Source organism: Mesoplodon densirostris, chromosome 12 (genome assembly GCF_025265405.1).
Source record: "Mesoplodon densirostris isolate mMesDen1 chromosome 12, mMesDen1 primary haplotype, whole genome shotgun sequence".
NCBI classification, from domain to species: domain Eukaryota; kingdom Metazoa; phylum Chordata; class Mammalia; order Artiodactyla; family Ziphiidae; genus Mesoplodon; species Mesoplodon densirostris.
Genome location: NC_082672.1, coordinates 18,713,551 through 18,740,008, shown reverse-complemented (window position 1 = coordinate 18,740,008; position 26,458 = coordinate 18,713,551). Strand labels below are relative to the sequence as shown.

Here is a 26,458-nt window from a genome sequence, read left to right as displayed (position 1 = left end):
TAAAGACTTAAGTTCTTGTTTTGAGCATATTCCTATCAAGTTGATTAGAACTAGTTCAGATGGAAGTAGCAAATTTTTAGAAGTGTGGAAAGTAAGACCTGTGATGAGATATTAAGGGGATTCATGATAATTTTTCAGACTTTCTTTCTTCAAACAGAATAATTTAATTATTCATATATATATATACAATATGTGTGTATGTATATCAATATATGAATTTTGTGGAAGATAATGCTTAGTCATACTTTTGCCCACAAAGTTTTGCAATTGTTCTGAACCATGGCTATATACGTTAGAATGATTTGTGGAGCTGAAAAAAAAAACAAAACAATGCCCAAACATGTGTTTGGATTTCTTCTCTAGATATTCTGATTCAGTGAGTCTGGCATGGGGTTTGACATCTGTAATTTTTTTTTATCTTAAATGTCCACGGATGCTTATAATGTAGAGCCAGAATTGAGAAGTACTGGTTAAATGTTTGGTAGACAGGGTAGTAGTATTCTTAGTGAGGCAAATGGTAGATAAGAATCATGTTCAGTACAGTGTGTGTAGAAAGGATGTCATTTTAAAACAATCATAGCATCTTGAGATTTGTGGTATAACCAACCATAAGGAAATAAGCTGACACTTTGCTCTATCATTGCCTTTGGAGACAAGGCTGTGAAGCTGTACAAGATATTTATGAAGATGGAAAGGAACTGGAATTCCAGGTTTGAATTATTCCTCTTCCTAGCAGTGTGTCACTGGTTATGAGAACCAGCAATAAAAAAAAAAAAAAAAAAAACCATGGAGTCTAATTATGAGGTTGAAAAGTCTAGTTTCAAACTTGCAGGTGATCCTCACACTGATGAGACAAAGGAGGCAGGTGAAGCAGTTCACAGAAGAGAACTCTGCAGCACACATAGGTTGCCTTAGTTATCACAGATCAGTATCTGTATTTCCATTTTTTCTCTGGTTATCTGCTACTTTTAGAAATTTTATTTTTTTGAATAGGTTGTATTATCTTGACCAGCATAAATGTATGATATACTGCCTCTTTTATTTGTTGGCCCCCATTTATTCCTCATAACAGTATAGAATAACAAAGAAATGAAAGCTTTCACGTGCTAATTGATTTGTTGTTTACATTCAGGGTAAATGGTAGAGTTGGTCTGATGCTAAAGTTCACCCTCTTTTCGTTTTAAGGATGCTTTCATCAATATTCTTTGACCACACTATGGTGGTATTTAGATTTTAACTTCGTTATTGAAAAATAATGACATTATGGTTCAAGACTTGGGCCATTAAAAATAAAAATCATCCACTGACCTTTTATTCACAGAAAAGTAAGCCAATTCAAAGTAGACACCTTGAAGGCTTACTAGAATACTTAAAGAGTTATGAATTACCCTGTTTGCTAAAAGTCTAAGAATGTACTAAAAGAAGTGGTAACAGAAGTTAGTGGAAACCTTCAGGGTTTCTGATGGATTAAAATTATGCTCTTGGGTTTAGTATTTTTACTGTGGCAGGAAGGAACAATTTACCCTTAAAAATTTTCCTTGGTTTGTTAGCAGAATATCTGCTCAAAGAAAGTTATTTCACAGAATATTACATAATTAAACATGGAATAATTTATTATCACGAACTCACTTATGAGTTCATGAAAAATACAGCTTTCCGTATTCTTATTTTTAAACTTTGCAGGATGTAAGTGTATCTTCAGACACTGCACAGGATATCAAAGTTCTCCAGTTCTTTTCCATTTTATAGGTACTCGAATCTTCTCTTTCTAGGTTGGAAAATTGAAGATGTCACTTCTGTAGTTGTTGGAATAATGCCAGTACTTTCTTTGCCTTTTTTCTTGGTGACAGGAATTAATGAACAGATTCTCTGAGAAGGTACATAATCTTAAAAATCTTAACAGTTTCCTAAGTATATACCACTCTTGATATTACCGCCTTCTTCATAAAAATAGAGGTTGTCAAATATGTGTATAATCAGTGGTAGTGGCAGCAGTGAAACTTGCCTAGGAGTTGTACTTTCAGAACTTATCACTGGCTGGGGTCCCATTGCCTGCTTCTTTTACTATTTTTTATTCTACTAGTCACAGGTGATGCCTGTTGAAGGCAACAAGGAAGTACCAACAGAATTCAATATGATTATATAAAAAAGAAAGAGGAAAACAAAAGAACAGCATGGACATAGAATACTATAAGACAGGCTAAAGCCCAAATGAACTGACGATCGTGAAAGTAATTGGGAAGTGATTTTTCTTTTCAAGCTAAATTCTTGTCTACAAAATGAACACCATTTGGGAGTATCTGTGCACCTATCTGCTCTCTTGCTTTTATATTTCTATTACTAGAGTTTAAGGCTTTTGAGGATAGGGACTATGATTTATATCCCCAATGCATATTAAAGTTCTCAATTAAGAGAAATGAGTGGGTTAAGCAGACATGGTTAAGGAATATTCTGTTGCTTGCTCTCTTTACCTTTTAAGAGCTACAAGATGGGAAATGTGGAGACAAAGTAGAGTCTTTAGTATAAGAAGCTCTGCTTTGTTTCTTCTTTTATTTGCATTATTATTGCCATCCAAATGGTAATTTTTTTCCTGATAGGCTATAGGGTCTTAAGTGTTCGTGCGATAAGATTTTACAGTGGTATATTTAGATATGGGTCTTATTTCATTTATCATTCTGGGTACTTCCATCTGAAGACATTTTTTTTTTAGAAGCTAAGTAAAATACATTTTTGTCCTGTTACTTCTTTGATAACATTTTTTTTCTCTTATTCGATGTTACCTTTCCTAAAAGTCTTTTATAGTGCATTTTTTTCTTATATTTTCCAAGTTTTTTTAATCTTTTGGCTGTACTTTTTTTTTAGCATGTTCTTAAAACAAATTATAGCAGACATATATGTTCAGCTTACTATCTTGAACCAAAGCATCTTTTCCCTACTTTTTAATACATTGTTTTTTATATTGGAATTTGCTGAAATTTTTTTATCTGTATATTTTAAGTATTAATGTGTATTTTACACTATTAGATGGAACATAAATTATCATGATTTATAAAGGAAAAGACATATTTTTCGTGGGATTTTACTTATGTGTTTCTAAAACCATACTATTTCTTTATATGATTGAAGTTTTCATTTATTTAAGAGAACACTGCATTTTCGTTGTTTCTTATCTGTTGAATACTTCCTGTGTTCAAATCTTGAATGAAATTAAAAAGTTTAAAAATTGGGTGCAGGACAGAAAGAAAAAAGCTTAACTGCAAAAATGTTTAAGTCTAGTCTTATTTTGCCCTCTTACTATGCTGCATTTCATTTAGATTGCTAAATAGTTATATTCATTTGTTGCTTATAAAAGATATTTTTAAATCTCAGATAAAAGGGATTTTTAAATTATATTTAAGAATATAATGTTTTCACTTGTTTCATTAGTAGCTACAATCATTTTTGCTTTAAATTCAGTCTTTTATTTTTGGCTATTTGTTTTCATCCATTCAAACTAATTATTTTTATGATACGTTTTATTGAAATATTTGAATATACCATAAAATTCACCCTTTTAAAGTGTACAGTTCAGTGTTTTTCATTATATTCAGAGTTATGCAATCATCAGCACTTTTTAATTTCAGAACGTTTTCATTACCACAGTAAGAAACCTTATACCTATTAGCAGTCTGTCCCCATCACCCTCTCTACCCAATCCTTCACAACCACATATCTACTTTCTTTTTCTATAGATTTTATTTAGGACATTTTATATAAATGCAGTCATATAATGTGTAGCCTTTTATGATTGGCTTCTTTTACTTAGTGTGATATTTTCAAGGTTTATCCATATTGTAGTGTGTACTATTTCTTTTTATGGCTGAATATTCCATTGTATAAATCTACTACATATTATTTATCCAATGATCAGTTGATGGACATTTGGATTTTCCTCTTTTTTGGCTATTATGAATAATGCTGCTGTGAACATTTGTGTAGAAGTTTTGTGTATGTATGTTTTCATTTCTCTTATTTTTATCCATAGCAGTGGAATTGCTGAGTCATATGTTAACTCTGTGTATATAATAGAGGAATTACCACTCTATTTTCCAAAGTGGCTGCACCATTTTACATTCCTCCCAGCAATAATTGAGGGTTCTAATTTCTCCACATCCTCACCAAACCTTGTTGTTGTCTTATTACAGCCATACAAGAGGATGTGAAGTGATATTTCATTATGGTTTTGATTTGCATTTCCCTAATGATGTTGAGCATCTTTTCATATATATTTTGGCCATTTGCATATCTTTGGAGAAATGTCTATTCATTTTTCTTGCCCCATTTTTAAATTAGGTTGTCTTTTTGTTGAGTTGTTAAAGCTCTTTATATATTCTGGATATTAAATCCTTATAAGATATGATTCACAAATGTTTTCTCCCATTCCATGGATTGTCTTTTCACTTTCTTGATGGTGTCCTTTGAGGCACAAATGCTTTTAATTTTGATGAAGTCCAATTTATCTTTTTTTTTCTTTGTGGCTTGTGCTTTTGGTCTTATATCTAAGAAACCATGACTTTATCTGAGGTCACAATGATTAACTCGTATGTTTTCCTCTAAGAGTCTTATAGATTTAGCTCTTGCATTTAGATCTCTTCCATTTTGAGCTAGCATTTGTATATAGTGTGAGATAGGGATCCAAATTCATTCTTTTTCATGTGGATATCCATTTGTCCCAGTACCATTTGTTGAAAAGACTATTCTTTCTCCATTAAAGTGTCTTGACATCCTTGTCAGAGTCAATTGATCATAAATATTTGTTTCTGGACTCTTAGATTATTCCATTGATCTATATATCTACCCTTATGCTAATACCACACTGTCTTGATTACTATAACATTGTAGTAAGTTTTGAAATTGGGGAATTGTGAGTCTTCCAACTTTTTTCTTTGTCAAGATTATTTTGCTGTTCTGGGTTCCTTGCATTTCCATGTGAATTTTAGGATCAGCTTGTCAGTTTCTGCAAACAGCTGGGATTCTGATATTGTGTTAATTTTGTAGGTCAGTTTGAATATTGCCATCTTCACAATTATTATGTCTTCTGTTTCATGAGTATAGGATGTCTTTCCATTTATTTAGATCTTGTTTCAACAATGTTTTGTAGTTTTCAGTGCACAAGTCTTGCACTTCTTTGGATAAATTTATTCCTAAGTATTTTATTCTTTGTGGCATTCTTATAAATGGAATTATTTTCTTAATTCCACTTCAGATTGTTTATTGCCAGTGTGTAGAAGTACATTTGATTTTTGTATATTGATATTATGTTCTGTAACCTTGCTGACCTCATTTATTCATTCTAATAGTTTTTTATTTTTTAGTTTATTGTAAATTTTAAGATTTTGAATTTTCCATCTACAAGATCGTGTAGTGATAGTTTTACTTTATTTCTTCCTTTGAAACACGGACACTTTGTATTTCTTTTTCTTGCCTGTTTTCCCTGGCTAGAACGTCCTGTATAATAATGTTAAGTAGAAGTGGTAGAAGTGGACATCCTTTTTCCTGAGCTTAGCACAAAAGCATCCAGTCTTTCAGCACTAGTATAATAATGTTAACTGTGGGTTTTTCATATATGGCCTTTGTCAAGTTGAGGAAGTTCCTTTCTCCTTGAGTGCTTTATCATGAAAAGGCATTGGATTTTGTCAAAGGCTTTTTCTGTTGGGATGATCATGTGGTTTTCTTCCTTTATTCTACTAATACAGTGTTTTGATTCCGTTTTTTGAAGCCAAGGTTGTTTACTCATTTTAGTATCTTTTAAACTTTACTAAGAACTGTTCCTCTCACATGGCTATAGTCTCTAAAATGTTTGTGGGCTCATCATTTTACACATGATGATATCTGTAAGGAGACTATTCTAATTCTAGTTGAAATTTTGAGATACAGAACTCCAGATTTTGAGAAAAAAAAACTCCAGCTTTTTGCTTATTCTGCTTGTCCATAGTGCTTCATTATTAAAATAGGTGTGTATTACCATGAACAAACATGAAAAGTGAACCTAGAAAAAAATTTTTGATTGGTTTATTGTTTATGCCTAATTGGTTTTATGGTGTTTACTTTCTACTAAAAGTTACATTTGGTCTAGTTTTATTGTTTTAGACAAGTCTGACTTTAGTGATATTGATTTTAAGTATTTCCTCGTTGTTAATTCTCCAGTTTTAAAATGACTTAAAATAAGTCAGGAAGTGACATTTACATGTGAAAATTGGCTGTTTGGGCAGTGAGGTTTGATTTGTGTGTGTGTCTGCCTATCTGTGTATGTTCTGGTGTTAGACTATTTGGGTTCAAACCCCAGCATCCTTACTAACTAGCTGTATGGCTTTGACTACTTTATTTAACTTTGTTGTGTACATAGTTTCCTAATTTGTCAAAACAGAGCTTATAATAGAGGGTACTCCTTGTGAGGTAATACATGCATAGTGCTTGACACATTAAGTGTTCAACAAGTCTTAACTACTACGATGATGATGATGTACTTAAAAGCCTCCAAATTCCTCTTTTCTCTCTCTTTCCAACCAAATATATATGTATATATAATAACCATTTAGACAACTGGATGAATGCTTATTTTGATTTTTAATTTGTGGTACAGTAGTATAAAATAAAAGATTTTACTGGATCTAGTCTTTGTTTCTGCTTATCTGTCATTACGTATGTCTTCCTGATTATTCTTCATTAACTGGAAGGTTTATTATGTTATTTTTTCCTTAAATATTTCTTTTCCCCTATTGCTTGGCATTAGTAAGTATTAACAGTTTTATTTAAAAATGCAGGGCATTTGGTCCTGTCTAAAACACTCATAAGACATTTGGTCCATGCCAAAAGTTTCTTTAAATTTAGTCCTATCCAAAATGTCCATGAGCATATTTGGTCTATGCAAAATGGTTTTGGACAGGACCCAATATCAAGAACCTTTTGGTGTGGACCAAATGTCTTATGGTTGTTTTAGACAGGACTGAATGTCTGCTCACCCTGAGGATCATGTCTGAACTCAAAGATCATGTCTGTTTTCAATGACTCTGCTCCCAACCAAACAGCCTTGCCTTCTGCAGCTCCTCTTAGGAGTTCTAATGGTGCTTATCTGGACAAAAACCATGAGTGTAGCTGTGCAGGAAGTATCTGGCCTGTGTCATGGGTCAGATAAATTACTGGTTTACTCAAGAAACAAAGATGACTGGTAGGGTTAGGTAGACATCAAAGCTCTTGATAGGTGAGCAGTAGAAAAATTGAGACTAAAGGTATCCAAGATAGGAAGATTGCAACTTTTTTTTTTTTTTGCGGTATGTGGGCCTCTCACTGTTGTGGCCTCTCCCATTGCAGAGCACAGGTTCCGGACGCACAGGCTCAGCGGCCATGGCTCACGGGCCCAGCCACTCCGCGGCATGTGGGATCTCCCTGGACCGGGGCACGAACCCGTGTCCCCTGCATCGGCAGGCGGACTCTCAACCACTGTGCCACCAGGGAAGCCCAGTAGCTTACACTTTTAATTAACTTAGTTAATCCTGATCTGGTCAGATAAGAGAAATTTTACTCCATTTATATAAGGTGGGAATATAGAATATGCAAATTGGTGCCAGAAAGAATTTTAACTGGAAAGATTAGAATTACTTAGAAATTAGTAATTTCTTGGACTTACTTAGAAATTAGTAATTTCTTGGACTTACTTAGAAATTAGTAATTTCTTAGACTTACTTAGAAATTAGAAATACTGGCTGAAAGGTGAAGGTCTTTTCTGTCATCTGACAAAAGAAATGGATGAACAGAATGTAGACCTATCTTTGATCTATCAGGGTGTGACGTGGCACTACCAAGTGCCAATAGTAGCAATTTCAAATTTAGCTTCATGTAGTTGCATTTGGGCAATTGATGTAGCAAAAATACTACTACTGATATTAATAATAGTAATAAAAATTTTGAAGTATTTAAAGAGTAGGGTAGTATAGGCTAAACATGTTCAATTAGTCTACTAGTTTATAAAATAATAGAAGAGTTAATTGCTAGTAATAAAATAAAAGCCATTGTAAATAAATATCACCTAAAAAGACTTCTAGAAATCAAAGGGAAAAACATATACCTAGAAAATAGGAATTTAACCTTTTGGTACAATTATTTTTAATTAAGAAGAACCATAGACCTGTTACTTGCTGGGTAAAAATATGAATGAGCACAATAATGAAATTCTTTTACACTTATTATTTTGCTATCTGCTTTGTACCAGTTTTCATTGAAATACTTTTCTATATATATTGTGGCTACCTATACATTCACATTTATTGCATTTTGTTGCTTGTTATGCATTTTTACTGATATATCTTCTCTGTCTGTGTGTATTGGCTAGGAATTCATTTAAAATCACCTTCTATCGTGTTTTTTGGTTAATAGTATTCACTAAAATAGAGTGGGCAAAACTCACTTTCATAATATTGCATGTATGGTACAGAATGTCGTTTGTTAGTAAATTCATTATGCTTTGATACTTGCCACATACCCCAGTTTTCATTAATATCTATGTATGTATTTTTCATTATGTAATATGTTTTTCATGATTTTTCTTTGTCTTTCTAGAACTTACTGTATCTTCCTCCATATAAATCATACACAATATAAAAAAAAAAAGAAGAACCATAGGGCATGTACTAATAGAATATAGAAATAGTCTGTTCGTTTGAATGTGACTTTGTATAAAGAGGGCTATAATTTTATTAAATCCCATCAAATTTTATTTTTAGATTTAACTTTTTATTTTCAATTAATATTAACTGGTGAAAATATTAATGTAGCAGTGTGTTAAAATGGCTAACTTATCTCAAGTTTATGAAGGTAAAAAGTGTACAACAATACCTGGCATGTAGTAAGTTCTGTAAGTGTTTGGAGTTTTTTGTTTTTGTTTTTTTACTCAGCATAACTTACCAATTAAGAGTATAGACTCTGGAGCTAGAATGCATATTCAAATTCAATTTCTGCTATACTTTCTAGTTGTATGACTTGGGACCAGTTAATTTCTCTGTGCCTCAGTTTTCTTATCTGTTTATATGGGGGAAATTACATATTCTTCATGGTTGTGAGGATTAAATGAATTAATATATATGAAAAGTTTACTATAATGCTTAAGATATAGAAAATGCTGTGTTTCCTGTTATATGCAAATTAATGGATATTTACATATTAATCTGTGTTCAAGCGTATTGTAAAAGATTGATACATTCATTGGTGATATAACCTGCCACAATTACAAACATAGTTATGTGGTTCTTCATTATATTTTTAGCTTACACTGTTTAAAAATGACACTACAGGAATGAAAGATGCCAGTAAGAAGATTGTACCTAAAAGCAATATTCTAAAATGACATTTGTCTACTTTTCAGATTTGTTTCTTGACTTCAGCAAAATTGGAAGCGCTACAGATCAACTCCCTTTTCTCTTCTTTTTACTTTAAGGGAAAGAAAAAGACTTGGGCCAGAGTAAAGTATAATACATATATGTAGCTTGGTTTTGTATATTGCTATTTTTAATTGTTTTTTTAATAGAAGGGACAGTTGTCTTATTTCTGTTAAACCTGAAATCTCTGAAAATTCTGATTATCAACAGGGACTAGCTGATTAGATTGCTGTGTAATCACCTAACTCTAAATCTCAACCTTAGTAAATAGCCTGTATCAGGTCATTGAAATATTTGAGTCTATTATATAACTTATCAATTGCTATAAAAAAGCTCACACATACCATAAACTCCTTAATGAAATTAATGACAGTTTTGGTCGTCCAGGAGTAGAATGTTATTGCCAGCATGACAGTGGAGCTGCAGTAATCCAGCTCCAGTTCCTGATTAATGAGGTTAGTGAATTGCTTTAATCCCATCTGCTTATGTATGAAATAGGGCCACATCCCATCTTTCAGAATTCTTGCATGCAATTATATTTAAATATTTGAACAAAAATGAATTTCTTGTAGGTCAGAGCTAATAGTAATTCACTTTAAGGCATCATCACAGACAGTTACATAAATAATGTAAGATGTTTCTCAAAACAGTGTTGAAAATAGAATGGCATAAGGTAGATCTTTTTGGTACAGTGCACTGCATTTAAATTTTATTTCAAGAATATTGAAAGTTATATAACATAAAAATCTACATTAAATTTTTTTCAGAGATTGACCTTATTATAAATAACAAATTGTATTTCTCCAGTGGGTTGTTTTGAAATACATCCAGGAAACCAAAATCCATTAGAAACTGGTTATCGTCCAAAGTTCTTGTTGTGTCACTTACTGGTTGAAATAATTGATGCCTTTCTTTCTGATAGAGTGTAAAGTTTGGAAGGAGCTAGAGATACATCATTTTATTAGCAGAGTAAACAGTGTGTTTGCATGTTTTAAAAAAGTATGAGCAGCTCTGACAGGAGATGTTTACTGCAAGTAGTGACAGGAAGGAGAAGCTAGAAGGAAAAAAGCTAGAAGCTAGAAAATCTAGAAGAAAAAATACTCTAGAAAAGATTCTGCTGTACTTAGATGTGAGGATAGTTTGTGGGCATTCTTTCTGCCCCTAAGTCCTTGGGTTTCATGGAATAAATTTCTAGATGTATATGAGAGAAAAAAAATAGTTGATACTTTCGGCTTTTGATAAATCTTTTCTTCATATCAGAGGATTTAAGAGAGGCAGTATTGATGTAAAGAGTTAAAGAGGGTAATATCAAAATTTTAGTAAAACTATGATCCAAATGATATGCAATCATGTAGGTTTTTCAGGGTCAGAGGAAGTGTTTAAAAACTTCAGTATTCTGCGTAGGGCTGAATAATAGGCATCGTAAAATGTTAAAATACACATAAAAATATCACAGTGTAGAAAGTTGTTGAATTCATATGTGAGATTATTTTTCCTATTTTTTAAAAAAAATTTATTATGAAATAATTAGACTGGCAATTAGTTTCAGAATAGAGAGGTCCTATGTACCCTTCCCCCACTTTCCCCAATAGTAACATTTTATGTAACAATAGTAAAATATTAAACCAAGAGAAAGACATCACTACAATACTCTTTAACTAGACTACAGACCTTATTTACATTTCACCACCAGTTTCTACATGCACTCATTGTGTGTATGTGTGTATAGTTTCATGCAGTTTTATTCCCTGCATACATTTCGTGTAATGACCAGCAGGAACAAGACTACAGATCAGTCCCATCACCGTGAAGGCATGCCCTCAGGCTACCCCTTTATAATTAATTGCGCCCCCTCCTGCTCTCAGTCCCTATTCTGTATCTTCCTCCATATAAATCATACACAATATAAAAAAAAAAAAGAAGAACCATAGGGCATGTACTAATAGAATATAGAAATAGTCTGTTCGTTTGAATGTGACTTTGTATAAAGAGGGCTATAATTTTATTAAATCCCATCAAATTTTATTTGGCAACCACTGACAACCACTACCCTATTCTCCATCTTTACACTTGTGTTGAGATTTTTTTTTTAAGCAGTATGAGCCAATGTAAATAACACATTGCAAATAGATTAATTATACGCCTAAATTTTAGAAATCTTAACTAGTTGATGCTCTCATTATTCATAACACAAGCTGCTTTTCTATAGAATTTATCATAAAGTTCTGTGATATGACTGTTATTTTACATGCTTAAATGTTACATTTTAAAGTACTTAAAAATGACAGTTTTAAAAAATGCTTAGCAGGATATGAATATTTACATGGTGATGGCTATGGGAATCTGACAATTGGGAGTAGCTGTTTGCTTTCAGTTTGGGAAAGCCACATGTAGGTAGGTGAGCCACCGTAGGCAGTCAGCTGTGATTGCCATTTTGCTTCCACATCTTCTCTTCTTCCCTGAAATACAAAGATGGGGCAAACAGCTTGAGAAAGAAGATGACCTGGTCTGAAACTGGTGGAAGTAAGAATGAAAAGTACAAATCTTTTTTTTTCTTTTTGCGGTACGCGGGCCTCTCACTGTTGTGGCCTCTCCCGTTGAGGAGCACAGGCTCCGGACGTGCAGGCTCAGCGGCCATGGCTCACAGGCCCAGCCGCTCCGCGGCATGTGGGATCCTCCCGGACCAGGGCATGAACCCGTGTCCCCTGCATCCGCAGGCGGACTCTCAACCACTGCACCACCAGGGAAGCCCTGAAAAGTACAAATCTTTGATACTCTGAATCCTTTTAGTTTCTCTGCTTCAAAGTGATAGAGATAAGAGGATGCTTTCTAGTGAAAGGAAGAGTATGTGGGCTTCCTGTATTTCTGTTTTCCAATAGTCATGCTGTAGCAATAGGAGTTACACAGTAGAGTAGCCCTCATAGAATTTCAAATTGGAAAGCACTTGGAGAGATCATTTAATGTAAATCTTGTCTTCAGAGCTATTTTAGTTCTCTTAGATAAATGAGAAACTCTCCTACTTAAAACAGGGAAATTTTAAGATTTCTCATAATAACCTAAAGGACTGGAATTGCAAATCTTTTTTGAAATGAAAGTTCTTCGTGTTGCATCTTTTGCCTTATTCTCTCAGTGTAGATGAGGAGTATCTTCCTCTTTTCAGGAAAAACATTCATATGTCTTAATAAATCAGCCTTAGCCTATAGATTCTTAATCCTATTCACACATCAGAATCACCTCTGGAGATTTTAAAAAATACACCTGCAATGGTCCTTGCTCTGAAATTTCTGATTTGTCAGGTCTGGGGTGAGACTGAGCCCCTTGCATGATTCTCACATACTGCCAAAGGTTTTCTTCTCCAGACTTAATAGTATTTAATAGTATCAGCTGTTTTCACTTTCTAAATTAGTCAGATTTTTCAGCCCTTTGGACATTGAAATTATACAGTGCTGAATGCAATTTTTGTTTTTCATATCATTCTAGTAGTAGAATTATGATCCAAGCAGAGTACATTCATAAGGATTTGTCTTAAGCCAAATAAAATGGGAAGGTTACTTCATATCATATAGTCAAGGAAGGATGAACTATAGGGACCAAGTAACTTATAGTCTGACTTCTAATTTTACATAGCTAGTTATCAACTATAACTATATCCAACTAGATCCTAGTACACTTTTAGTTTATAAGGTATTAAATTATACTTTAAATTGTTGAAGTTGAAACATTTTTATACATACATATACACATAATACACTCTTTTACATCTGCTGTTTAGAATTTGGGTGAGGCAAATGTTTCTCAGAACTAAATCTATTGGCAGAGAGTTTTGAAATTTGGGAAGATTGTTTTGGTAGGTCTTTAGTAGCATTAATGTCTGTAAATGTATTCTATATAAAATATATTACACTTTATTTTTAAGGGAGCTCTTGTGAGTGCCTTGGCTGATGACACCTTACATTTATGGAATTTACGTCAAAAGAGACCTGCCATACTACATTCACTTAAATTTTGCAGAGAAAGGTAAGAATTTTCTCAGTTATTTTATATATATATATGTTATTTGCTATTCATTTTTGAAATTTTCCTTTGAATTTTATTCTTTAATTTCATTTTCTTGTGATGGATTTTATGTACAATCTAAAAACTAATTCAAAAACTTCAAAGCATATATGATAAAAAGCAAGTTTCCTTCCTTTCCAGACCCACCTTCCTCTTCAGAGGTACCCACATAAATTTCTTTTGTGTCCTTCTAGAAATACAGTCTGTATACATAAGCAAAAATCTCTCTGTATAGCTATTTTATTTGCATAAAAGGGAAGGCATTACATATTCTTTCTGTAACTTGTGTTCACTTAGCAATATATCTGATAGGTCGTTTCATATTGGTATATTTAAATCTTCTTTAGTCATTTTCATAACTGCACGATATTTCATTGTATCGAAATGCCATATTTTATTCAGTCAGACTTCATCAATTGACTGGACATTTGATATATCCAGGACTGGATTTGATATAAATGGACACATATCATTTTCAGTCTGCTGTTCATTATGCTTTGTGATGTTACATATATTTCTTTGTCCACTTACGCAAGTATATCTGTAAGATAAATTTGTAGACGTGGAACGACTTGACCAAAGAAATCTCTCACATGACCTGAGTTTTGTGCTTTGATTGGAAAGGCCATTTTCACTCCAATTTTATTAAACGTTCTCCCATACTTTTTATAGTGCTCTTATAGCTGCATTTTTATGCTTCAACTTTGATTCATATGGAACTTATTTTGGCATGAACTAAGGAATATAGTCCCCCCTCCCCCATTGCTTATGAGATATATTTTTGGTGTGTGTTAAGGTTAAGAAATCTGGGTCTAGCTAGTATCTAAATGCAGTGGAGTTAGTGTCAGGCCATGCCTGTGGGAAGGCAGGCATTAGACTGCCCAATCCATGTCCAAGGATCAGGCCATGTCTCTGTTTTGATAAATATCATCCATTCAGGTTGTATAAACTGATCAGTCTGTTTGTGAGCCTGGGCTTCTGCCCACAGTGGCTTTCCAAAGTAGGCAAGCTAAAGAGGCTGCTGGGAATATAGCAATCCAGACTCTTCTGGCCAACGCCAGGGCATGTCTACATTGTATGCCAGGCCAGAGCTGGCAGGGGGTCAGTAGCAAAGTAGCTATTGGGCTACATCTTGTCTGGGAAGATAAATCATCTAAGTGGCTTGGAATCATGGTTCTACTTCTAGGAGAAGTAGAAGGAGGGGTTAATGGAAGGAGGGAGGGATGAGATAGGGGAGGAAAAGCAAGCAAAAAGTCAAGGTTCATTCTTTTCTGCCTGATGGGAGTAAGGCTATCTCAACTTGCTGGGCAGGGTTTCTTTGTCTGTTTGCCAGTGGAGTCTCAAGGGGAGCCCTCCATCAGCCTCAAATGCCATAGGGCTGGTGGAAATAGTGGTGGGCATCTTAGTCCCAGTACATATCTTCTTGCTGTCAGTCTCATACTGGAAAGGGAGGTGTAGATCTAGCAGAGTTGTTGTGAACCTGGTGCATTTTTACCCACCAGAGGGCATTTGACAATGTCTGGAGACATTTTTTATACAGTTGGGGGTGGGCGAGCAGTGCTAATGGCATCTAGAAGATAAAACCAGGGCTACTGTCAAATATGTTACAAATCGCAAGACAGCTCCCCATCCCATAACAAAGAATTATCTGGTCCAAAATATCAATAGTGTCAAAGTTAAGAAAACCTGTGCTCTGGCACATCAAAGTGGTGTCATTTGATTGGTGTAGTGCTGTAGAAGTTCTCTTAAACCACCATCCACTGAAGGGTTTCTTCCAGGATGTAGAATTCTAGTAGAAGAATATTTCTGATAACTCATTCTCCGGTGGCATGCCCATATTCCTCATTGAGACACAGGAATGTGGCAATATGTGGTCCAAGTTCACAAACATACACTGCAGGTTATCATGGTAATCTTCCAGAAGGACCATACCTCAAGGAGTTCCAGAGCAGTCAGAGTCCCATGATTGTCTGGTACATGGTAAGTCTCCTCTAAGGATGGTCTCCAAGAAATTCTGATAAATGTGGATAAGGAACAGTAAGCTAGTCTCTGAGGTACCTGTAGGCACATATCTTGACAGACAGAAGGCATCTTTGTGTGAAATACAAAAAAGTAGCCCTTCTTGGTGGATGCAGCTTCAGAGTCCACCACTCCCCTCCTTGGTTGGGTGCTGTTATTCAGGGCACAGCCTGTACAATTGTATGAGGTGATCCTAAAAGTTACAAATGAAATGAACTGATGGAGTTCCCAGTTTTGCGTTCTGTAATACACTTTACCCACCTCACCAGCAGAAACTAGTTGATTCTGTTCAAAGTTGAGCTTCTCCTCGGCCTTTATTAGGACAACAAGAAACAAGAAACTGTAGCGTGAGTAACTTGGTCCTTGAATATCTTCTTTGGATGAAATCCTCTAGGATGGCTACAAACTTGTATGGCAGCTTTTGTACTTGCATGCTAAGAAATGGGCCTGATGCCTCATGGATGAACCTTGTTATGTTCTCTCAAGACTAAAGTTCAGATTTCCTCAAACGGCAAGAAGGAGAGAGGTGGCATTCGGGAGGAGCCTACTTTTCCTCGGCACCTGGTTAAAGGTTGGGAGGGGAAGGCATAGTAGAGGCTTTCCCCCAGCTCTAGCAACCTGCCTATGGTGGCAAGGCTTATTCTGTCCCTCACCCTGAGCTCTCTGTCATTCATGACTTTTCCTAATGCCCTGTAATCAATACTCTGATGGAAGCCTTCTGTTGGAGCAGCTGCCCCAGGCAGGGGAGGAATAGAAGCCTGTCACTTCCTGCCCATCCTTCCATCTCTCTCATTTGTAGAAATCAATTCTTTTCTTTACACAACTGCCTTGCATTCAGTTTTTATATCTGTATCACGATAGTCTGGTGTTACGCTGTGGTAACAAAATACTCAAAATCTGAAAGACTTAAAAGAGCAACAGTTTATTTTTACTTATGCTGTATGTTCTTTGTGGATTTGCTGGAACTCTCTTCCTTTTCGTTATCAGTTTTATTCCAGAATCTTGGCTGAGGAACAGCCAGTCTTTACAATATTACCAGTCACTGTAGCAGAGAGAAAAAGAATATGGTGAAGCATGTTTTGGCTCTTAAAGCTTCTGCCTGGAAGTGATACTATCTCTTCCACTCTCATTTCTTGGCCCAGAGCAAGTCACATGGCCATCCCTAGTTTTACTCATCTAACCAAGAAGAAAGAGAGCTAGAATATTTATGAATACTTGTAATAACTACCACACAGCTTATTTTTATTGTTGACATTGAAGTACAATAAGCAATAGCCTAGTTAGTTTTCCCCTCATTTCACATGGATTTGGGCTAACTTAATAGTTAAGTTACTCTATTTCATTTTTATGCTATTTGCATTTTTATTTCCGAAACTAGGAAAGGGAGGAGAAATATGAAAATTTTATAAGCCAGTTTTATTACATTCTGAACAATTGTTAAATAATTCAAAGTTTTTATTGTAATATTGTCTTATTTTAATAACTAGTTAAATTCTCTTATTTTAGTAGAAATTAACATAAATAGAAATTGTAATGATTTAAACTGTATTTTTTCATAATGTAGATTTTTTCTGGTTTTAAAAAAATTGTGCTATAATATACATAACAAAGTTTACTCTCTTAACCATTTTTAAGTGCACAGTTCAGTAGTGTTCACACTGTTATGCAACCATGTGATGTGGATATTTTGACAGAATTTCACTTTTATGGTTTTTAAGAAAAAAATATAGAAATTTGGGGTCTCAAGTCTTGGTTTAACTACATGAACTTAGACGTTACTTCACTGCTTTGTGTGTTGGTTTTGGTAGAAGCTGTGAATTTGACAAGTAAAACTCTATCTGGCAGTTGCCTTATCAGAATATGTTCCATTTAGCTTCTATGTTTTTTTTTCCTTTAAAGGAAGTTTAATTGGAGGAAGTTGTGGGTTTATAAGCAACTACAACTGTCAGCTCATCTTTCTTCATCACCTTGAATTAGCATGACCAATATTCTTATCCATGTTAAATTTTTGCATAATAGTTTTTAAGAATAAACTATATATCTGGGCTTTCCTATTTAGGACTCACTATTCCCTAAGTGAAATTTCAGAGGATAGAATCTTTTCTCCATAAATATATTAGACCCCTAAGTTGCTGAGTCTGTATATTGAAACCAATACATTTCTTTTAAAAGTATGTTTTCTTTTATTCTAACACTCTGATATACAGTTTATTTACTCTGACTTAAGCTTTTTCATTTGATGATAGATACAACTATTGGTTTAGGGAATAAAATAAGCATGCATGCATTCTAAACTAATGGTTAGGAAAACACAGTATTATATGGATTAATAATCCATTAATAATCAAAATTTCATCTTAACAATTATCAATGGAGCATCAATGTCCAAAGTCCTCTAAAGGGGAAAAAGAAAAACATAAAAGGAGTAATCCATCCCGATAACACAGCAGTTGGGAGAGTTGGTGCTTATAAGGTACTTAAGGAACTGACTGCTGCCGTAGCATCAGATTTTCTTAGTAGCATAAATAAAATAATGTAGAAACAAAAACTAATTTGTCTCATTATATTCTTATTATGATACTACCTAAATACTGTGTTTTGCATGTTTATGAGGCTTACAATTTGCTTAGTCTGCACAAGAACAGGGCATAGCTGTAAAAGAGAATTTAGCTAGATATCGGCCCTCAAAAAGTCTACACAGGTCTTCCAAAGATTTTGAATTAATTAATTCATGTATTTAACAAGAAAAAAATCATAATCTTGGAACAGATTCTACACCTAGAATTACAGTTTTTGTGGTAATGGCAAAATGTTTTTCTCTGAAAGCAGGTTAATGAAAAGTATACAAGCATTAGAAATGAGAACGATTTGGTGAGAGGAAATTCAGGACTGGAACAAAGGAATGGGATGATATCCAGGCTTGTTAGGAAGGCAGGCAGAGGGGTCTACTACTCCAGACTAATTCTAATCCACAAAAAGAGTTGCTTGTTGATATGGAAATGATGAGTCACCTTGGGAATTTTAAGTGTAGAGAACCACATACTGAGACAAAATTTAAAAGGGAAACAAACATTCTCAGGGTTCAGAGAAAAAACTGCTTTGATTTGATGGCCTTGAGACTGTGAAAATCAGGAAATGTTGGATAACTTCCTAGAGTAAATTAATAACTAAGAAATCCTGACAAGGGAATTAGAGACAGTCAAAGAGACTGGCCTAGTTGCACAAGGGCTTTATAATGTACTCAGGTATAAAAAGATATGGAAGGAGGAGATACCTGTAACAAATACCTAAAGATGTAGAAATCACTTTGGAATTGGGCAGTGAGCAGAGGAAACATGATAGAGAAGCCTAAATTGTTTTGACAGGCTGTTTGCAGGACTCTGGACTTGGAGGCTGCTGCCAGAGAGAGCTCAGAAGGAAGAGAGGAACATGATTTTGGAAATTGGAGGAAGTTCCTTGTTATATAGTGGCAGGAAGCTTAAAAGAAGTGTCTCTTGCACAGTGTTTAAGTGTTAACTTGTATATTTAGCTGAGGAGATTTCCAAGGAAAGGCTTGGAGGTATAATCTGACTTTTTCTTGCTGCTTTATAGTAAAATGCAAGAGGAGAGAAATAAATTGATGGAAGAATCATTAAATGAACCAGGACTTGATGATTTGGGAAATTCTTACCCTGATCTATATGGCAAAAGGGAGATTGCTTCTGAAAGTGTGGCATAGGGAAAAACAAGAGGGTGTGGCTGAACAACTTTTCACTAAAAATCTTCTATAGACCAAAAGGTCAAAGTATTTAATCACATAAAAGGCTCTTTTAAGATATTGAGAATGCCCTACAGATCTTCTCAACCAAATAGCCTGTAGGAAGTTTGAGTATCATCCCTCAGGCCTCTCAGCAGCAGCCTAGATAGAGAAAGTGTTATCTCCAAAAGATGTGTGGGTGTGACTTTTGCTAATGCAGAAGACCCAGTGAAATGTGTTCAAGACCCACAAGTTTCTTGAGAAAGTTGTACAGCAGAAACATTGCCAGCTGGGACTTAAAGAAACAGAGTACAATGTGAAAGGAGGCTGTATCCGGAATCAGGCCCATAAAAGTACTCAGCTGTAAACAGTTGCTGTCTTTCATGAAAAAGGATGATTAACAGGGCAGAACTGAGAGCCACAGAGGCTTATACCCAGGCCTTGAAGCTAATGAAGACAAATCCAACATTTGCCCACCTGGATTTCAAAACTGTTATGGAGTCCTTTTTACCTTCCACTTTTTTTCATTTTGAACAGGAATTTCTACAGTTGTTATCCTACACCTGTCCAACCATTGAATGCTTGGAGTGTTGGGGGCAGATAATCTGTCTCTTCAGTTTCATAGGTCCACGGATGGAGTGGAATTTTGCCCAAGATCTATCTATACTGAATGGTAACATGCAGGACCCTCATCTGCACAAATTTAGATGATGAGATTTGGGATTTTTGAGCTGAGATTTTGGACTTGAATTACTGTTGTGATTGGTTGAGACTTTGGGAATATTGAGATGGGTGAATGGAGGGATTGAATCTTTGGAGGGTAAAGGGAAGACTATTAGAAGCAGAATTCTAAGATGGTCCCCAAGATTCCTACCCCCTGGTAAATACACATCTTCTCCTAAGTATTCAATTCTAATCAAGGTACTGCTGTGGAGGGATTTTGCAGATGTAATTGAGATCCCAAATCAGGTGACCTTCATAGAGGGAATGTATCTAATTGGTTTTAGACTTGTATTATCTGACTTAAAATGGCAGCAAGTACATGGAATTGCCCTGCTTGGTTTGGCTTATCTCTGGAAGTCAGTATGGTTTAAGTGTCTCCCAAAGTATCAATATATGGGTTACTTGGGTAAGATACGGGCACTCTAATGAACATCTAACTAATATTAGGAGGAAGTGGACTGAAGAGTGCATGGTAGGTAGATAAACAACCAATGTCCACTGTACTTTTCACTGCCTTCAAAATGAAGTTGAAACTTAAATATTTAGCATTCCCTAAAAGATCTTGCAAGATCTGTGACTCTTCTTTTTAATCACCATAATTTTATTTCACTATATTTCTCCCTCTCTTTATGATTGTAGTCCAGACACCCTGACTTTTCAGTTTTTTAATGAACTATCCTCTCTCCTGCTTATTTGTATGAGCTGACCTCCCTGCTCAAAAGACACTTAGGATTCTCTTTTCATGGCTAGCTAATGCCTGTTCATCTTTGAAGTCTTGTCATTTCCTTTACAGGTTTTTCTGTAAATTCCCAAGACTAGGTTTTGTATTACCCCATAGTATGGTGTTCTTTCCCTAAAATAGCATATACCATTCTTACTCTTATTGCCTTGGTTTCTTGAGTATCTTCTCGATTAAAAAATAAATTGTAAGTATTTTCCTTATTTTATTCTCAGCAGCAGCAGTCTCGATGCCTGACGTCTAGTAAATGCTCAATAAAAAATGTTTGATGGGTACCACATTGCCATTGCAGAAACAGCGGGGAATCTCTTTTTTTCTAGAAGGCATGATCCTCCACAGACTGTGTTAATTACCTGGGAGATAGGTTCTAAGAGGGAGGGTCTTCAAACAGAAAAAACAACAAGAGTATTTGCTCCAAGCTAACTTTATATATAATCTTTATTCCTCTCACTAATCCAAAACTGGCTAGGATGTTTGATTACCCTTGGAGTGCTATTTTGTCTTTGGCTCGTAGCAGAGCTTTTAAATTTTTTCTTTTTTTGTAAAAAGAGTGAGATAGGAGAATAGATCTTTGAGCAGTGTATTTCTTTTTCCTAAACCAGCATGCCTGTGAGGTACAGCAGACTTCCATCTGTAATAACTTGGCAGGGATTTTCAAAATGAAAGTGAAAATTTTATTTTTCATTTTCCTGCCTTACTGTATTAGCAAGAATTTCCAGAACAGTGTTCAATGATATTGTTGATAGCAAGTATCTTTTTCTTTGTAATAATTTTAATAATACTGCTTCTACGGTTTTACTGTTAAGCATAATATAGGATGTAGATTTAAGATAGAATTTTTCCCCCTACGAGTTGGTGGTCAATTATGGAAGTTAAATTTTAATTGAATGCCTTTATAACATCTTTTTAGATTATCATGTGATTTTTCACTTCCCTTTTCCATATTGATTTAATCTATGACATTAATAGATTTCCTAACACTAAGCATTCTTGTATGCCTGTGAAATTTTTTGAATAAAGTTGAAATTTATTTTATATTGTTAAATATGATTGTCAGTATATTCTTCAAGGTTTTTACTTCTGTTCGTGAGGTTGACAATAACAGGAAAAAGTTATATTCCAATTTTGGTATCAGGGCATCCTTCCCTCATATTAAAGAATTGAGTAACCTTTCTGTCTGTCTTTCTTTCCTCCCTCCCTTCCTTCCTGTTCTAGGTCAGAGAAATTAATAGAGGAATTATTTATTTTCTGAATATTTTCAGAGTATACTTAAACTTTTAAGGGCTAGAAATTTTTTTTGTATATACTTTAAATATGTTCAGTTTCATTTATGGTTATTGATCCTTTTTGTTTTCCTCTTTCTTGAAAAAATTTCATGATTCAGAGTATGATGAATTTCATTAAGATGAGAAGCTTGTATCCCACTGTATTCTTGTGTGCTTAAATTTACTTTTGTATTTTCTATATTCCCTTTCTCACTTTGTATTAACATATTTCTAATATGATTTATCAGAAGTTGTTCTATTTCACTGTCTTCCAAATGAAGTAGTTTGTGGATTTATTAATTTTATTCTTACCTCTTATTGATACCTAATTTGTTGATTTTTATCTATCCTTCTCTTCAGTCTAACTTAAAGTTAAAATTTATTTATTGTAATTTGCTTAAAAATAAAAATACTTTAGGGCAATGGGGTGAATATGATAGAGACAGTGATAAGATAAAGGCAGAGGATGGAGATTTCAGCCCAAGAATTGTAGGGATCTTTTGGGAGGAGAAGACAGGAGAAAACAGAACAATGGGGAGAGAAGTAGTGATCAGAGGCATAAGTGAAGAAAGTTTTGTGGAGCTAAAATATCTTTAGGTTGAAAGGTCTAACTTCTGACATAACCAATAAAATTAGAAATACCTTTTTGAGCTATATTCTAACATTGTCAGCTATGAAAGAACTCAAAAAATATAACATTTATCTGACACTAAGCCCCCCGCAATACTCATTCTTTCAGACTTTGTTAGGAAGCTGTAAAGTTAGATGTGTCTTAGAAGTGTAAGAGTAACTGCTAAGATGGAAAATATATAATATTAAAACCATTAGAGGGCTTCCCTAGTGGTGCAGTGGTTGAGAGTCCGCCTGCCAATGCAGGGGACACGGGTTCGTGCCCTGGTCCGGGAAGATCCCACATGCTGCGGAGTGGCTGGGCCCGCGAGCCATGGCCACTGAGCCTGCGCGTCTGGAGCCTGTGCTCCGCAACGGGAGAGGCCACAGCAGTGAGAGGCCCGCGTACTGCAAAAAAAAAAAATTAGAGAAGGAAATGAAGAAAATAAATAAGGGTCAGGAAAAGAGATAAAATGATAGAAAGAAAAAAGATGTTTAAATAAGGTTAAAGGCTTAGTTCAACTATGTCAGTAATGAAAATCATTGTAAATATACTAAAATCATCTAAGATTTTGAGATTGGATTAAAAAACAACAAAGTACATCTATTAAACTGTTTATAAAAGATATACATAAAGCATAACTACACAAAGTTTGAAAGTAAATGGAAGGAAAAGGGAAAAAAAGCACAGAAGATCATGCAACAAAGGTTACAGTGTTCCTAGAAATAACACTAGCAAAAATGTATACGATCTGTGTGGAAAAATACTAAAACTTTATTGAAGGAATAAAGGAAGATTTAAACAAATGGAGAGCTTCAAAGGAAGGAATACTCAAGTTTTAAAATGTCACTCCTCTCCAAATCTATAAATTCAGTAGTATTTCAATCTAAATTTTAACACCATTGTTCATTGGACTTATTAAGCTGATCTAAAATTCATTTGGAAATAAGCTGATCTAAAATTCATTTGGAAAAAAGAAAGGCTCAGAGCAACCAGGACAGTTTTGAAAAAGAAAAATGATGGGGCCTATTTTATTAAATACCAAAAATTATTATAAAGGTATAGAAATTAAAATGGTACAGTAATTACAAGAGAAAGAGAAATGAATGAAAACACAGTAAATGGACTCCAGAAACACGTATATGAAGAGAGAGATCACACACACTTGATATATGACAGAGGTGGCATTACAAACAAAAAAGGATGCAATAAACAAAAGATGCTGTGACAACTCTTATCTAAATAAGGAAAAGTGGTCCCTACCTTATAAGTAAAATAAATTGCAAGCCAGTTAAAGACTTAAATGCGAAATGAACACAGAAAAAATAAAACTTGAAAGAAAGTGACACAGGGAGTATCTGTAAGACCTGAGCCAGGTGTGCTTAAATAGCATACAAAAAAACCCCAAGCTAAAAAGGAAATGATTAAAAGTTCTGTACAACAAACACACTTACCATAAAGTTAAAAGACAAACCCCATCCACCAGGTGCTGATGCATAAGAACACAAGATTCAGAATAATTTGTATAGTACTCTTTTTAAAAACAGTGACTCCCTCCCCACCCCAAATTTATGTTAGCTTATGTGTATTTAATGAACATGGAGAAAAAATATGGAAGAATATGTTGTTCCAGGCTATTAATATGACTTATGGAAAGAGTAAATTTTAAAGGAGACAAACATAATAAAAACTAATAAAAAATGACTGTGATAGTAAGTTTGCATAAATGTACAAATAGGGTAATATTTATGTGTGTGTATATATATGTGTGTATGTATATATATATATATATATATATATATATATATATATATACACACACACACACACACACACAGAGAAACTTCTTTAATAATCAAGCCATAGACTGGAAGGTATATAGAGTTTACCTATCCAAACAGTAAAGAGCAATCTAATATAGAAATGGAAAAAAAGTATAGTTAACAGTTGTTGATGAGTACCAGATTGCTTTTGTTTATCATAGCATTTGTTATATAAAAACACTCTCATCTTCATTCCTCAAGATAATATCATTAAAAACAGAACTTTAAGAAACTCCCTATACAACAAGGAACAGTTTGGGTTTTTTTTCAGATGTTATTTATTATTTCTGTAGTTGACATATACTGTTTTCCTATTTGATATTTACTGTTTTACTTACTGATACTCAGTTTTTTTGATAGCCATTGATGATGTTACAATAAGGTCTCATTTCACAAGGAAGGTTAATACCATGATTTATTTGGCATTTTTCCAAAAGTTCTTAAATGTTTTGTAAAAATTGAGATGTAATTGATAAAGCATATAGTAAATCAATACAAATGTAAAATGACCTTCAAAAATCTCTGAAGCTTATTTTTTGAAATATTTATTACATTGTACTGCTGTGTTATAGATGTGATGAAGGTTTTTCTAAAGTAGCTGTGACAGTTTATCAGAAAAGATACGTGGGACTACAAATAAAAAGGAAATCCTTTGAACAGATTTATAAATTGCTTTCAGCTGACTGCTGTTTTAATATATTTCCATGTTCATTAATGCAAACTTAAATTTTCATCTAATAACAGTATAAGGTACAATTAATTTAAGAAAAATATCTAATATTTGCTTTTTTATTTTCTTTTGCATTAATTCACTTGATAAACAATTGATTAAGATTCTGGTTCATGCAAATACTGTCATCAATTCCGGAAAGACATGGAAGTTATAATCGTCTAAGGTAGATGAAATGTCTAATTACAATGCAATGGAAAACGTGATATAATATAAATGTAGTGAAATTTTCTTATGAAATTTTAAAGATTAACCAGAAAAGGGACATATCACCATGTTTGGGGAATTTTAGATAAAGCATTACAAAGGAGCCTATATGAACAGATTTATAGAGTTAGTAGTAATTTCCTACACTGACAAAGGGGAAAGGGAATTTCCATTATGTTCAGATGTACTAAGTCATAAAGCAGTCTCACGTGTTTTGGGAACTGTATCTTGTTAGACATTGTTAGGTGTCTAACAATGATAGGATAATTTTGGAAACAAGGACAAGGTCTACTTCTTGAAAAACGTTTTATGCAATTATAAGAAAGTTATTCTTAACCTTTTTCCAACTTTAAATCATTAAATGAATAATGTCTGATCAAGATACATTATAAGTGGGTATTTTTTTGGTTACTATAAACTATCATAGATAAGTAGCAGATAAGGTACATTTCTTTGCTGTATTAGTCAGGGTTCAACACAGAAACAGAAAGCACTGTAGATGTTTTTAGCATAAAGGGATTTAATTCGAGGATATAGCTGTTTATAAAATGTTTGGAAGTGTGCTAGAACTATTGAGTTTTATAACTTAATATTCCTGCCGTACAACTGCGTCTCACCATGTGCATCTGAGGAGTAGATCTGGGAATGCTGTATCTGGTCCCCACTGCTATCTCTTAGCGCCTCTTACCTCTCGGGTTTTCATGGACATTCTTGTCAGCTTAAACATCAGCAGGAAGATGGTCTCTGCCTCACTTCTGCTTATAAATCTTAAGCTCATTCAGTTAGTAGAAACTTAATTTCATCTAGAATTCCAGTTGTAGGAGTGTCTGGTAAATGTAGGTTTTAGCTTTCTAGCATCTGCAGTAAAAGAAGGCATGTAGGAGGATATGGGAGAGGCTGCTGAATATCAGTTGACCAAATCCAGCACACTTTACATCTATGACCCCCTCTCTCAGACATTTGTACCACAGTATGTCACTAAATATTGCTTCAGAAGCATTATGGTAGAAGGTAGGAAACCATTAGAGTCTCAAGTCAGATAATGGTGTGTGTGACCTCTCTTGGATTTGAAAGATAACTCTTAGGGCAGCTTGGAATTGATTTAACCATCTGTGATAATGGTTTAAATTAGGGCCAGGC

The 26,458-nt window shown here is 34.3% G+C and overlaps 1 protein-coding gene across 6 annotated transcripts in view; it reads left to right on the top strand.

Annotated features, from left to right (window-relative positions):
- Positions 1–26,458, top strand: part of STXBP5 (syntaxin binding protein 5) — a 163,679-nt gene that overhangs the window by 15,195 nt on the left and 122,026 nt on the right. For all 6 annotated transcript variants that reach the window (XM_060114516.1, XM_060114511.1, XM_060114510.1 and 3 more), the window contains exons 3-4: positions 9,784–9,865; positions 13,327–13,427. In XM_060114516.1, coding sequence (XP_059970499.1) covers positions 9,784–9,865; positions 13,327–13,427 — 183 coding nt within the window. The remainder of the gene's footprint in view (positions 1–9,783; positions 9,866–13,326; positions 13,428–26,458) is intronic.